The sequence below is a fragment of the Benincasa hispida genome, chromosome 5 (genome assembly GCF_009727055.1).
Source record: "Benincasa hispida cultivar B227 chromosome 5, ASM972705v1, whole genome shotgun sequence".
Lineage (NCBI taxonomy): Eukaryota > Viridiplantae > Streptophyta > Magnoliopsida > Cucurbitales > Cucurbitaceae > Benincasa > Benincasa hispida.
The window spans coordinates 16,835,283-16,849,618 of NC_052353.1; the positions used below are offsets into that span (position 1 = coordinate 16,835,283).

The window sequence follows — 14,336 nt, forward strand, 5'->3', positions numbered from 1 at the left end:
CTTTCACACTTCAGCGCATGGCTTTGATCGCGTAGATTCCAACGCACAATCGCATGCATTGTTCCACCTAAGGTCTTTTCTTGTTATCTTGTATGCCTTATCCTTTTGAAATTCTTTTGAAATTCTTTCTTTCTCGATTGCATTGTTTTGCGATGTTTCTATGATGGTATGTATAATTCACCGCATCTTCTAACTAATCAACGCAAGACATTCTTTACTTTTATTAGCTTCTTCAAATTTTGAAAGTCTTAAGTTTGATTTTGTGCAAACCTTTGTTCAACCATTTATTATCAAATTCTTGTAATTTTGTTTTTAGCTTTGCGGTGAGAATGATGCCAACCTCTAAGTTTGGGGGTCGCAGCGGTCTCGGAGAATTGCGTTCATTACATTGCGATCAGTTGAAAAAAAAAAAAGGTGAAGCGAGCTTTTGAGAATAATAACTCCACTGTCGAACGCAATGGGGAAACCCTTGTTGATAAGAGTTAAGTTGTGAAAGGCACTTGCTCGTAGTTGGTTGTTCGCATGACACATGTGAGGGCAAGCCAAAACGAAGGCAAGTCGCCAGGATCAACGCATAAACGCAACTCCTCTGTCCGGCGTAAGCCAAAACAAACGAGACAAGAGTTGAGTTGAATATGGAATGCAACCAAAGATGGATGCCCGCATGACACACATGGGGGTAAGCCAAAACGAAGAGCGTAACTAGGTTCAACGTCGCATTTGAATAAGCCATCACAAATTTTTGAAGTATTTTGAATGAACGCATTCTCAAAAGCTAAACACAAAATTGCGGTGAATGAAGAAAAAGTTTTTGAAAAAAGGCTTGCCGGATTTAAACTTAGAAAAGATCTTTTTGAAGAAGCAGCCAAAGTGGAGGATAGCATTGCGGTGATGGCCAGAGGTGTGTGTAAATTATATTTTGAGAAGCTGATCATCGCAAAGGAAAGCATGAAGGTGAGTTAGAATTTCTTGAGTATAACGCATGCTTGAGGACAAGCATGATTTTAAGTTTGGGGGTGTGATGACATGCAAAAATGCATGTCATCTTAGGCCTTTTACTTAGAATTATGAAGGTTGTTAGGCAGAATATGTGTCAATCATGATATGAATTCACGAGAAAATGAGCTTGCATCGATCAGCATGTTGAATCTCACCTAATCCGTTATTTTGCGTTATTATGTGTTCAATGTTCTATTTTTGTAGCTAAAACAGAAAATAGATGCAAACGCGGAAATCAGACCACCGCATAGACTATCGCATGCGAAGAAACACTCCATCGCAAGGCCAAGCATGTCGATCAACGTATGGATGTTGCGGTAATCAACCGTATGCGTCCATCGCATGGGAGTTGTGCTTGACTAGTGATTGCGGCCATCGTGTAGAGTTTCGGTATTAAGCGAATGCGGTCATTAAATGATTGCGGCTATGCGACAACGCATACTAATAGGATCAACGCAAGGTTGGTGGAATGAACGCATCAACACATCTACCTCGAGAAAAACTAAAAGATGATGTTGACATTTCACCTACCACGCTGTTAGTGGTAGAGGTTCAGAAAGGACTAACGAACCAAAAGTCAGACTCAGAGAAGTCCAATTAATGTTGTCGGCGACCCAAGCTCTATAAATAGAAGCCGATGAGTAGAAATTCAAGTCATTCGGGGATGATCCTTGTGATCCGGGGATTTTCCCCGCGATCCAGATGAAATGCGTGAGAAAATGCTTGAGAGTTCTTCACCTCCTTCATCCATTCCGAGTGACGACCAGAGCCTTCAACCGGAGCTAGATCTCGAGAGAGTCAGTTCCTCCACCTATCCATGGCACCACCGGCAGCCTTGACACACATCTGCTAGGAGCAAGTCTTTACTTCTAGCTGGTCATTTCCTTTTCCTTTCTTTCTTATATTGTATTGTATGACATTTTATGATTAAGGAATTAATAAAAAAAATTTTCAATGCATTTCTTTATCTTCTTCGACTCCATCTCTATCTTCTTTACTTAGCATCTTTATTTTCATTGCAACACTTAGTGGAATTGCTTGGGTATCGCATACTTAGTCATGTGGATTAGGGATATGAAGCATGTAGCAACCCACCGAGAGGTGCGAGTTGCGCGAGTGTGTGAGTAATCTTATTTTCTTAGTGTGAAGCTGCTGCAATGCCTGTCTATAGGCTAACGCATTGCTTGTCCATGAGTAAAGTCAGTAACAACCAGCTGCCCGGGAGGGTAAGTGGTTGGTCACATTAAGCAATGTATGCATTGTTCACTAGGGATAGTAACAATCTTAGGTCAGCAAAGTTCATGCAGTTACCTTGTCCTATGAGCGCTTCATTCATCATTAGGCATACTTGGGAGATTAGTCTAAAACACAAATATAAGATTCGGGAGAGTGGATTGGAACGCATAGGCAAGAATAGGGATCTTAAAGATAAGCTCTGTTTGCTTCACATAGTGTATGCACCCTACAGATTGGATTTGCATGCATCCAGGAAGTAGGATAAGGGGTTATACGGCAGCCATGCTCATGCGGCGAGAGCTAGTGAGCTGGTTATGGAGGTCTAGGNGCATGCATCCAGGAAGTAGGATAAGGGGTTATACGGCAGCCATGCTCATGCGGCGAGAGCTAGTGAGCTGGTTATGGAGGTCTAGGCAGGCATAGGCTTCTCGGCAATATCGCAGATACACCGCATACGTCCTAGAGTTAGGTTCACGTGTGTGTAGCATGATTGCATGGCTTGCGTTGACTAAGGTTACCCTTGCGGTCACTCTTAAGGGTTGCAATGAAATCATTTCTGCATTTTATCCATTTTCCATACATTTATTTCATGTTAAATGTTGTCGTATCTCTACCTCTCATGCATATTCTCATTGCGTTGTCTGTTAGATAGGAGTAGGAGTAGGGTTAACGTAGCAACCTCCCTTCCATTCTTTTATTTAAACCGTCACATGCACATTACCGCATACATATAACTACAAGTCCCTGTGTTTGACCTCAGATTACCCGAGAAACTTGCGTTCGGATTATATTTAGCATGAGTGCAAGAAAACTTGTGACAGAATGCATGGTCATCGCATACATTCATTAACGCATTATCAGTCCAACGCATGACCATCGACGCATGACTACCAATGCATATCTTAGGAACATGCATCGTATACTGCGTCTAAAGGATTTTAGTTGTTGAATAATTTAACTTCTAATTTCCCATCATCAAGTTTTTAGCGCCGCTGTGGGGACTTGGCAGCTAAATGTTTGTTAAGTTTTGTGTCTTTGCGAGCAAACTTTTTATCTTAGGAGTATTGCAGCTTGTGCGACAAGGTTGCAACCAATATTGAAGTGTAGGCGATGCGCTGAAAGCCAATGTTGACCCCAAGATAGAAGCACAATCAGTTGCAAAAGCTGAAGGCAGTTCTAAGCACATGGTGGCCAACATGCGCCCAACAATTGTCGGAAGTTCCAATGGTCAAGGCACTTGACCCAAGTAGTTGAGAGCAATGTCCTGCACGGAAGACTCCTTGCTGTGACAACACTCCTATTTTTTTTTTCAGGGACGTCTTCTACTCTATCTTGAATTTGCTTTTTTAGTATAGGTTATTTTTATTTTCATTGTTATTTTGGATATGGCTGCTTCCTTGGTTGTGGTACGTTTGCTCTTCTAGGTGCAACAATAAGTCTCCTCGGTTTGCAGAATAATGGAAGAATCCTTTTCACCCTTCAACACATGGCTTTGATCGCGTGGATTCCAATGCATGATCGCATGCATTGTTCCGCCTAAGGTCTTTTCTTGTTATCTTGTATGCCTTATCCTTTTGAAATTCTTTTGAAATTCTTTCTTTCCCGATTGCATTGTTTTGCGATGTTCTATGATGGTACGTATAGTTCACCGCATCTTCTAACTAATCAACACAAGGCATTCTTTACTTTTATTAGCTTCTTCAAATTTGAAAGTCTTAAGTTTGATTTTGTGCAAAACTTTGTTCAACCATTTATTACCGCATTCTTGTAATTTTGTTTTTAGCTTTGTGGTGAGAATGCTGCCACCCTCTAAGTTTGGGGGTGGCAGCAGTCTCAGAGAATTGCGTTCATTACATTGTGATCATTTGAAAAAAATAAAGGTGAAGCGAGCTTTTGAGAATAATAACTCCACTATCAACGCAATGGGGAAACCGTGAGAGCCTTCGTAAATGGGTCAGCAACGTTGTGCTCCGAAGCGATCTTTGTGACTATCACGTCCCCTCGATGCACTATCTCGCGGATGAGATGATACTTCCGCTCTATATATTTGTTGCGCTTGTGACTCCTAGGCTTCCTGGAGTTCGCCACGGCACCACTATTATCACAATAAAGGGTGATGGGCCTAGACAAGTTTGGAATAACTTCAAAATCAGTCAAAAACTTCCTGAGCCAAATGACTTCGTTAGCAGCTTCACAAACCACTACATACTCGGCCTCGATCGTGGAGTCAACGATGCACCCTTTCTTAGTGCTTCGCCATACTACAACCCCTCTGGTAAGAGTGAACACTGAGTCTGAAGTGGATTTCCTAGAATCCTTATCAGTCTGAAAGTCAGAATCCGTGTATCTAGTAAAGATCAAATCCTTAGATCCGTACATGAGCATGTAGTACCTCATTCTCTAAAGATACTTGAGGATGTTTTTTATGGTGGTCAAGTGACCCTGTCTAGATTAGACTGATATCTACTGACTATCCCCACAACATAGTAGATCAGGTTGAGTACTGATAACTTGTAGAAATACAAGTTATTTATACTGCCTTATCTAGATATTCCTACCAAAAGAGAATAAATATGCACCAATTGTATGAAAATTAGCTTCGAAATACAATAATTATAAATTATCGCAATTACACCCACTAACATCTTTAAGATGGAAGAAAAGGAGATTTTACTCTGTTTTGTAGGAAACCAAGTCACTGCTTGCACCCAAGGCTCAAGAAGAACCGATCAACGCATCTCTGTCACAATGCGTCTGTCAATCAACAATGAAGAGACGATTAACGCAATGACAACGTAATGTGATGATCGATCCAAAGTTGACTTTCAACTGCATGCGGTAATAAAAACAACACCGCATGCGAACTCACGATCGAAAGATGCAGTTGAGCAACGCAAAAGTAGAGGATTTAGACACGTGTACAACTAATGGTTATGCAGAATTGACGACTTAATTGCATAACAGAAGGAATAATTTCCCCCCATCTTCAGAATTTCCATAACAAAAAGTGGGGACCACAAGGCTAGAGTCAAAGATCCTCACCTATAAATACCCCATAGATTTCAGAAAAAAATATGCTACTGGATACAGGGCTAATTGCTGCTAAAGTGTTGAGAGGAAAGGCTGAGCTAAGTGCTTAACTGAAGAAGTCTGGGAAGAAGAAGAGACAAGGCCGAGAGATGAGTCTCAGTTCTATTCTGCCAAATACCCGCCGAGACGTTCTGTGTTGAGAACCCTGCTATCGGTTGAGCAAGCTTGAGAGGGAAGCTCATCCATCCATCTGATCCATCCAATTCGGCAAGCAGATCTCCACCCGAATCGGTGCCAAGATGTTGGCACTTGTTTGTATCTGTTCTATCTCTTTTCATCATTGTATTTCACTTTCTTTATCTCTTCATTCACAACATGTATCAAATGCTTAATAGATATATTAAATGTTTCGATTGCTTTCATATCCCATTTTCTGTCTACTTCCGTTCCTCCGTTAATCACTTTCTCCATGATGTCTTCCTAATCCCCTGGTAGTTAATATGAATTAAACGAGTACTTAACTTGTGTTAAAGAGATAAATACGTTTAGCTAAGGCATGCTAGACAATATCTTCACTTGTGAGAGTAGAAGTGAAGATGCCATTTTAATCTATCGAGAAACGGTTAGAAGAATGCGTTAACTAAAGCGAGTAGTACTTCCAGACATGGAAGCAACCTTGCGTTCATTACGTACGTCTCTGTTTCACCACAGACATGTGGAAGCATGGCCGATCACTGAAAGGCATACGCCAAGAGAAAAGCGGAACCGTAGTTATAGCTTCAACGCAATTAAGAAACTTGCGCTGTTTATATTAGTTATCTTTCTCTTTCTGTGTTGTACATAAGACTTGCCGCCGTATTCTATGTTCTTTACATAACCTTCAAAGCCAGCTTGGACCCCAACATCTTGTATCATGAAGCCTATATCTTGTATCATCTAGCTTAGGTTTACTGTACTTATTTTATTACTGCATTTTTTACTGCTTTCCTTTACTTTACCGCACTTTTATATACTTGTACAAAACACTCTTTAAAGATTGAAAAACCTGGTCGCATATATCACAAACATATCACAATAACCTCAAACAGTCCTTGTGTTCGACCTTGGATCACACTGAGAAACTTGCGGTGGAATTACACTTGGTTCCAATGTAAGGAAACTTGTGACAACGCATGGCATACTACAAGAACATTCATAATTAACGCATATCTAGAAGTAGTATCGCATTATTTCGAGCATAGCATAACATATCTTTTTAGCATCAATCCTAGCGTTCAACAAGTACATAACATCGCATACATCAAACTGGCAACGACAGATGCATAGGGGACCCGTATCATTTCCTCAACCTCTTGAGGTGTCTTAGGACACTGTTCCTTAGACAATGTAACTCCATGCCGAAAAGGCAGTAGGCCCCCTTTGGAGTTTTGAATCGAGTACTTGAGCAACATTAATAACTGGTAGAAATACAAGTTATTGTATAATTTTATTTAGAATTATGAAGGCTAACAAGTAGAATATGCGGTGATTATATTAAGAATTCATGTGAAAAGTGAGCTTGCGTCGATCAACATTGAAAATCTCGGCTAACCCAATATTATGCGTTATTTTGTGACAAAACGTCTATATTTTGTAGCTATCGTAGGAACCGATCGCATGCGATGAATCCCAGACCATCGCAAGGGTGATCGTGTGCATTCATTGCATGGATGTTGCGGCTATTAATCGCATGCGTCCATCGCGTGGAGGTTACAGCTACAGAGTAATAACCATGATAAAAGGGTGATCGCAAGGTTGGTGGAATGCGGTGGTACTCCGGAAACCAAACATGAATGCATACCTTGGGAGTATCAAAAAGATAATGTTGACATTTCACCTACCATGCCGTTAGTAGCAGAGATTCAGAGCAGGTCCATCGCGCTGTTAGTGACAGACTCAAAGTGGGACCATTAATGCTATTGGCGATTGAGCACTATAAATAGAGCCTTAGAGCCCAAATTCAAAGCATCTGAGCTTCTGCTTTATGGAAAATCCTTGTGATCACAGATGAGAGCATTAAAAGACATTCTTTGAGAGTTCTTCATTCCTTCACCCATTCTGAGTGACGACCGGAGCTTTGTCGGAGATAGATCTCGAGAGAGACTACTCCACCGCCCTTCCATGGCACCACCAACAGCCTTGACACATATATGATGGAAGCACAAGATTGCCTACATCTAGCCCTCCATCTCTCTTCTATCTCTGTATTGTATTACATTTTGGCTTAAGACATTAATATATTTTGTAATCAATGCATCTCTTTATTTCCTTCGACTCCATCTTCATTTACTTCTTCTTTATCACCCTTTACTTTCATTGAAACAAACTAAGTAAGATTGCAAGAGTATCGCATACTTAATCATGCGGCATAGACATATGAAGCATGTAGCAAACCACCGAGAGGTGTGCATTGCGCGAGTATAGTGAGTAAATTATCTTTGCTTAGTGTGAGGCTGTAGCAATGCTTGTCTATGAGCTGATCAGCGGCGACTAACTGCCCGAGAGGGTAAGTAGTGGAACTCATTAAGGAAAGTAAGCAGTGTTCCTAAAGATAAGGATAATCTTATGTTTAACCATGCTTTATACGATCATCTTGTCTTATGAGTGCATCATTCATCATTTGGACATACTTGGGAGACTATACTAAAAACCAAATCTAGGCTTGAGAGAGTTAGATTGGATCACATAAGCAAGAGTATAAGCTTAGGAATAAGTTCTATTTTCTATTTACACAGCGCATGCGCCCTAGAAATAGGATATGGTGGTATGCGGTCACCTTGTCCTATGTGAGTTAGATCGCATAAGCAAGAATAGAGACTTAGACATAAGTCCTATCGACATTATCGCATATGCATCACATGTGTCCTAGAAATATGAATCGTATATTTGTGTATAGCATGATCGTATAACTTGTGCTGGCTGGGGTTACCCTTGCGATCAAGCTTAATGATGCGGTGAAGTTATCCCTTCCACTATTTTATCTATTTTTCCATGCATCTTATTACGAGTTAACAGTTGCCGCATCTCTACCAACTCTCACAGTCATACTTCCATTGCTTTATCTATTTAGTTAGGAGTAGGAGTAGCTCATAGTCCTTTAACTTCATTATTCTTTTATTCTTCGCTGCAAACACATTACTTCGCAACATTTAGTTACAAGTCCCTGAGTTCGACCTCGGATCACCTTGAGAAACTTGCGATCTTGTTATAGTTAGTGAGAGAGCAAGAAAACTTGTGGTAGGAACGCATGGTCATCGTATATATTCTTAAACACATATTCCTTAGTCCAACGCATGTCCAACGACGCATGGAGAACAAACGCATATCATAAGATGCACGCATATTTACTCTCCATTCTCCACCATCAAGTTTTCGACGTCGTTGTTGGGGACTTGGCAGCTAATAGTCTGTTGAGTTTTGTGTTTTCGCAGGTACCCTATTTACCTTGGGCGTATTGTAGCTTGTGCGACAAAGTTGCAAACAATATTTGAAGTATAGGCGATCCACCGAAAGCCAGTATTGACCCTGAGATAAAAAGGCTATCTGTTGTATGAGCTGAAAGCAGTTATAAGCGCGTGTCGACCAACATGCACCCAACAATTGTCGGAAGTTCCAATGGTCATGACGAGCCTTTTGACCCAAGTAGTTGAGATCATTCTTCTGCATGGAAGACTCCTTGCGGTGGCTCCTCTCCAATTTCTCTAGAGGCGTCTTCTACTCTATCTTTACCTTGCTTTCCTAGTCTAGTTTATTTATTTGATTATTGTTATTTTGGATTTGCGGCTGCTTTCATGGATAAGGTGTGCGTTCAATCCTTGCAGGTGTGATAATAATTTTGCTTTCATGGATATGGTGTGCGTTCAATCCTTGCAGGTGTGATAATAATTTTCCTCGGTGCATAGTTTCAACGGAAGAATCCTCTCCATCATTCAACGCATGGCTATGACCACATGAATTCTAAAGTATGGTCGCAAGTGTTATCTACTCGAAGGTTCTTTTCTTGTTATCTTTTATGCATTATCCTTTTGAAATTCTCTTTTGTCCGCTTGCCTACCTTTGCATTGATAAATTAGCATCCATGATGATACCTATAATTCACTACATCCGCTAACTAAAACATCGCAGGGCTTACCTCACTTGATAACGTCTTCAAGGTTTGACAGTCTAAGTTTTATCATGTGTAAACCTCTACTTAAACATTTGTTACCGCATTCCTGATGAGTTTGTTTTTAGCTTTTCGGCAAGAACGCTGCCACTTTCTAAGTTTGAGGGTGGCAGTGGTCCGGGAAAATGTTTCCATCACATTGCGATGGTTTGAAAAAAAAATGGTGTCAATAAAAACTCCACTATTAACATAAAGGGAAAACCTAAGCTAATAAGAGTTAAAGTTGTGAAAGACATTTACCCGTAGTTGGATACTTTGCATGACACTCGTGCAAGTAAGCCAAAACGAAAGTAAGTGGCCAAGATCAACGCATAAGAATAACTCCTCCGTCAGGCGCAAGCCCAAAATAAGCTAAGGCAAGAGTTGAGTCGACTATGGCACGCAACCAAAGTTGAATGTCCACATGACACCCATAGGGTCAAGCCAAAACGAAGAGCACAGCGAGGTTTAACGCCGCACTTTAATAATATATCGCAAAACTTTGAATTATTTTAAATGAACGCATTGTAAAAAGATAAACACAAAGTTGCTAGGAATGGGTAAAAAGTTATTTTGAGTAGAGGCTTATCAGATTTAAACTTAGAAAAGATCTCTTTGAAGAAGTAGCCAATGTCGAGTAGAGTGTTGCTGCCAAGGTTAGAGGTATGAGTGAATTATATTTTGAAAGGTTGGTCATCGCAAAGGATAGCCAGAGGGTGAATTCTAAATTTCCTAATTATAAGGCATGCTTGAGGACAAGCATGATTCTAAATTTGGGGGGTGTGATAACTGGTAGAAATACAAGTTATTGTAGCCTTTTATTTAGAATTATGAGGGCTAACAAATAGAATAGCGGTGATTATATTAAGAATTCATGTGAAAAGTGAGCTCGCGTCGATTAGCATTGAAAATATCAGCTAACCTAATATTATGCGTTATTCTGCGACAAAACGTCTATCTTTTGTAGCTATCGCAGGAACTGATCGCATGCGGTGAATCCCAGACCATCGCAAGGGTGATCGTGTACGTTCATTGCATGGATATTGTGGCTATTAATCGCATGCGTTCATCGATGGAGGAAGGCAATGATTGAACTATATGATCAAGCAAGTGGGAGAAGAATTGTCTTATCACATAGACTGTGATGCTTGATCATTTATTAAATCTCGGTTGGTACACGATTGTTTAGTAAAACACTCTTGATCGTTTACATGATCGTTTAGTTAATCTCGCTTAGCACGCGATCTTTTAGTAAATCGCTGAATGCGATCATTTAGTAAATCGCTAGTACACGATCGTTTAGAAACTCGCTTGAAGGCTATCGAGTAGTCTCTCATGAGCTAAACGATTAGTTATGCACACAATGAAGCAATCTCTTACAAAATGAAAACACTTTTCATTTTATCCTTCAGTTATTCAAAACTGAAAACAACCTCCCACTTTCACGGTTAATGGAGAAAATAACCAACCACAATTATCTCATAATTGTTTTAATTATAAATAAAGATAATAACAAACTTATCTACTATAGTAATTTATCCAAAACTTGATATAAATCATATTTATATCTAATTTCCTCCAACATAATGTATCTCATACACTTAGTCAATTATATAATATATAATTAACCAGTTCAATTATATCATATATAATCGAACTCCCTTTAGTCAATTTGAACATTTCAAACTGAGTCAAAAATTGATTCTCGACTTTATCCAAGCTACCTAGGAGACCTTATGGACCTGTGGCTCGAAGCTACAACGGTACGTGACTAGCTGACTAAACTCTTTAGCCACGAGATCCACCATTCATTAACTGTCAGGCATTCCATTAAAGACCAACAGCTGAACTCTTCTTACCACAGATATATTTCTGTGTCCATCGGATATAACCAATCATGTGTACGATGACCCTTCACAGATGCTCCTAAGTACAGCTGGGCCAATTTACCGTTTTGTCGTGTAGTTACATCTTACTCCTTAAGTACCACTAATTCCTCTAATGAATAATACAACATAGTCCAACGATGTATGAACACCTCTCGGGCCAAGAGAAGGTGTGTGGTGCCACATCGTTCAAGCCCTGGAATCAGCCCTTAAGGAAGCTATGTATCTACTTGCCCCTACTTCGGGGAAGGAGTGAATTCCATCTTGTGTAGCTGAGTTCCCAGCTCCCAAATTAGACGAATCCCCAAAATGGTAGGTTCGAGTCGCCAACCTGGCCACTCGCACCCATACAAATCAAAGAACCACCCTCAATGGCAGAAGTTCCCAACTCACTCAGGATTGAAGTCATGTTACCTATGGTCATCCTAGTGAAATGAAGTCTCTGTCATGAACGGTATTATATAACGAGACGTTACACTTCGTGGTTAAGTCTTATACAAACTCTTTGTATAGGACGCCCTCGCTCACATGTCCCATACACGAATGATCAGGATCACGCCATCTGTGACAAGTCATACACTTATGACCATTCCACAAAGCGGGCCACATCCGTAGCGTTACCGGGATAAGATTTCCCTCCTATATCCATATACTACAGACCATTTTGGTTATCACTCAAGAGATGATCCACTTGTATGTCACCACATACATGCTTATGTTACATACAGATAACCAGGGATTTTACGTTTATTGGTTTGTGGTAAAGCAAATAAAACAAACAACTGAGCAAAATCAAGATGTTAAGTACATATCATATATTATACAACACAAGCGTTCGTACAAACTGTTTACAAACTACAGGACACGAGACTTTAGGGAATCATCCCCAACAATCTCTCACTTATCCTAAAGCGAAGTGGGGTGTACATAAAACTAGTACAAAACAATAAACTAGGGCATAAAAGCGCATTACAAGAAAATCTCCCACTTGCCCTAGTCCAGCCGCGGGCAATCCTGTAGACCCGTGCTCTGAAGATGACCCTCAAACACTGTAGTCGTGAGAGCCTTCGTAAACAGGTCAGCAACATTGTGCTCCAAAGCGATCTTCGTGACGATCACGTACCCTCGATGCACAATATCGCGGATCAAATGATACTTCCGCTCTATGTGTTTGTCATGCCTATGACTCTTAGGCTCCTTGGAGTTTGCCACTGCCCCACTATTATCACATTATAGGGTAATGGGCCTAGACATTTCTAGCACAACTTCCAGTTCTGTCAAGAACTTCCTGAGTCAGACGACCTCCTTAGCAGCTACACAAGCCGCTATGTACTCCACCTCCATAGTGAAGTTGGTGTTGCACCCCTACTTAGTGCTTCGCGACACTATAGCTCCTCCGTTAAGAGTAAAGACGGACCGACGTGGACTTGCAAGAGTCCTTATCAGTCTGAAAGTCAAAATTCGTTTATCCAGTAAGGATCAAATCCCTAGATCCATACACGAGCATGTAGTCCCTCATTCTCCGAAGATACTTGAGGATGTTCTTCACTGCAGTCCAGTGACCCTGGCCTGGGTTAGACTGATACCTACCTACTATGCACAAAGCGTAGTAGATGTCTGGAAGAGTACAGAGCATCGCATACATCAAACTGGCAACGACAGACTCATATGGGACCCGTCTCATCTTTTCAACCTCTTGAGGCGTCTTAGGATACATGTCCTTAGACAAAGTGACTCCATGCCTGAACGACAGTAGGCACCTCTTGAAGTCCTGCATCGAGTACTTAAGCAACATCTTGTCAATGTATGATGCCTGAGACAGTGCTAGCACTTTGTTCATACGATCTCGAAAGATTTGTATACCAAGAACAAACTAAGCCTCTCCCAAATCTTTCATTTGGAATTTTCCGAGTCATTTAAAGCAAGGAGAAGGATTACCCGAGGCAAGGGTTGTAAACCAACCACTGTCTACAGAGGAGGTGACAGTGCTGGTGAATGAAGAGGTGGTGGTGTCGAAGGCAGTGATGAATGAAGAGGAGGTAGGAAGCACTCTGGCCTTGGAGACTCCTGAGGTAACTGCCAATGCAGAAACCTATGATGGACCCTCTAGAGTTGCAGTGGAGGAGATTGCGGTGGTGGCTGAAGTTGCGATGGATGAGGTTGCAGTGGAGACGCAACCAAAAGTAGTTGAAGAGAAAAAAAAGAAGAAGAAAAGAAAAGGGAGAAAGGCTGGAGAGGCTGAGTCTTCTCATCATCGCAAGGAGAAAAAGAAGAAAGAAAAGGATGATGACGAAGATGAAGAAGCCAAGAAGGAAATGAAGAGGAAAGAGAAGGAAGAAAGAAGAGAGCGCCAACGTGAGGAAAGGTGCCTGAGAAAAGAAGAAGAAAAGAAGAAGAGGGCTGCGAGCCCAGAAAAGGATGGAAAATCAACCTCCGTAAGGGAGAACAGGGGGAAACAGTGCAATTAATGGAGCCAGTGCAACCTGAAACAACGCAAGGAGAAGGTACCCCCTCTGATACGGCGTCGCAAGGAGAATACGCTGCAAGGGTCTACTGTTGACCCTCAAATATTGATCATCGCATTAAAGGAAAAAGAAAAGAGGAGAAAGGAAGAGGAGGAAAGACAAGAGAAAATGGAATGGGTGAAACTCATCACTGCCGAAGGTGATAGAAAAAGAGGACTGCATGATGAGGAAGTTTGCCACAATAACGAGATCTCAAGGCTTTAAGAAATAAGGGGGATCGAAGAGGAACAACGCCTTTTATTGGCCTCTGATCAGTTTGTGGAAGAATTTGAAAGAGAAAAGAGGGATGAGGAAGAAGAAGAGAAGAAAAAGAAGGCAGAAGAAAATAGGAGAATGAGAGAAGAGTAGGAGAAGAAGCACGAAGCCAATAGGCAGCGCTTAAATAAGAAGAAGGGCAAGGAATTTGCCGAGCGAGAGAAGAAGGAACAACAAAAGGAATGGGAAAGAAAACAAATGCAACAATCCCGTCTTGTGTTG

The 14,336-nt window shown here is 41.0% G+C and overlaps 1 protein-coding gene across 1 annotated transcript; it reads left to right on the top strand.

Moving 5' to 3' along the window:
* The first annotated feature begins 13,358 nt into the window (after nucleotides 1-13,358).
* On the top strand, nucleotides 13,359-13,802 carry LOC120077229 (UPF0329 protein ECU05_1680/ECU11_0050-like). Its single transcript, XM_039031129.1, has one exon. It carries the CDS (start codon nucleotides 13,359-13,361, stop codon nucleotides 13,800-13,802), a length of 444 nt encoding a protein of 147 aa, XP_038887057.1.
* The last annotated feature ends 534 nt before the right edge of the window (nucleotides 13,803-14,336 follow it).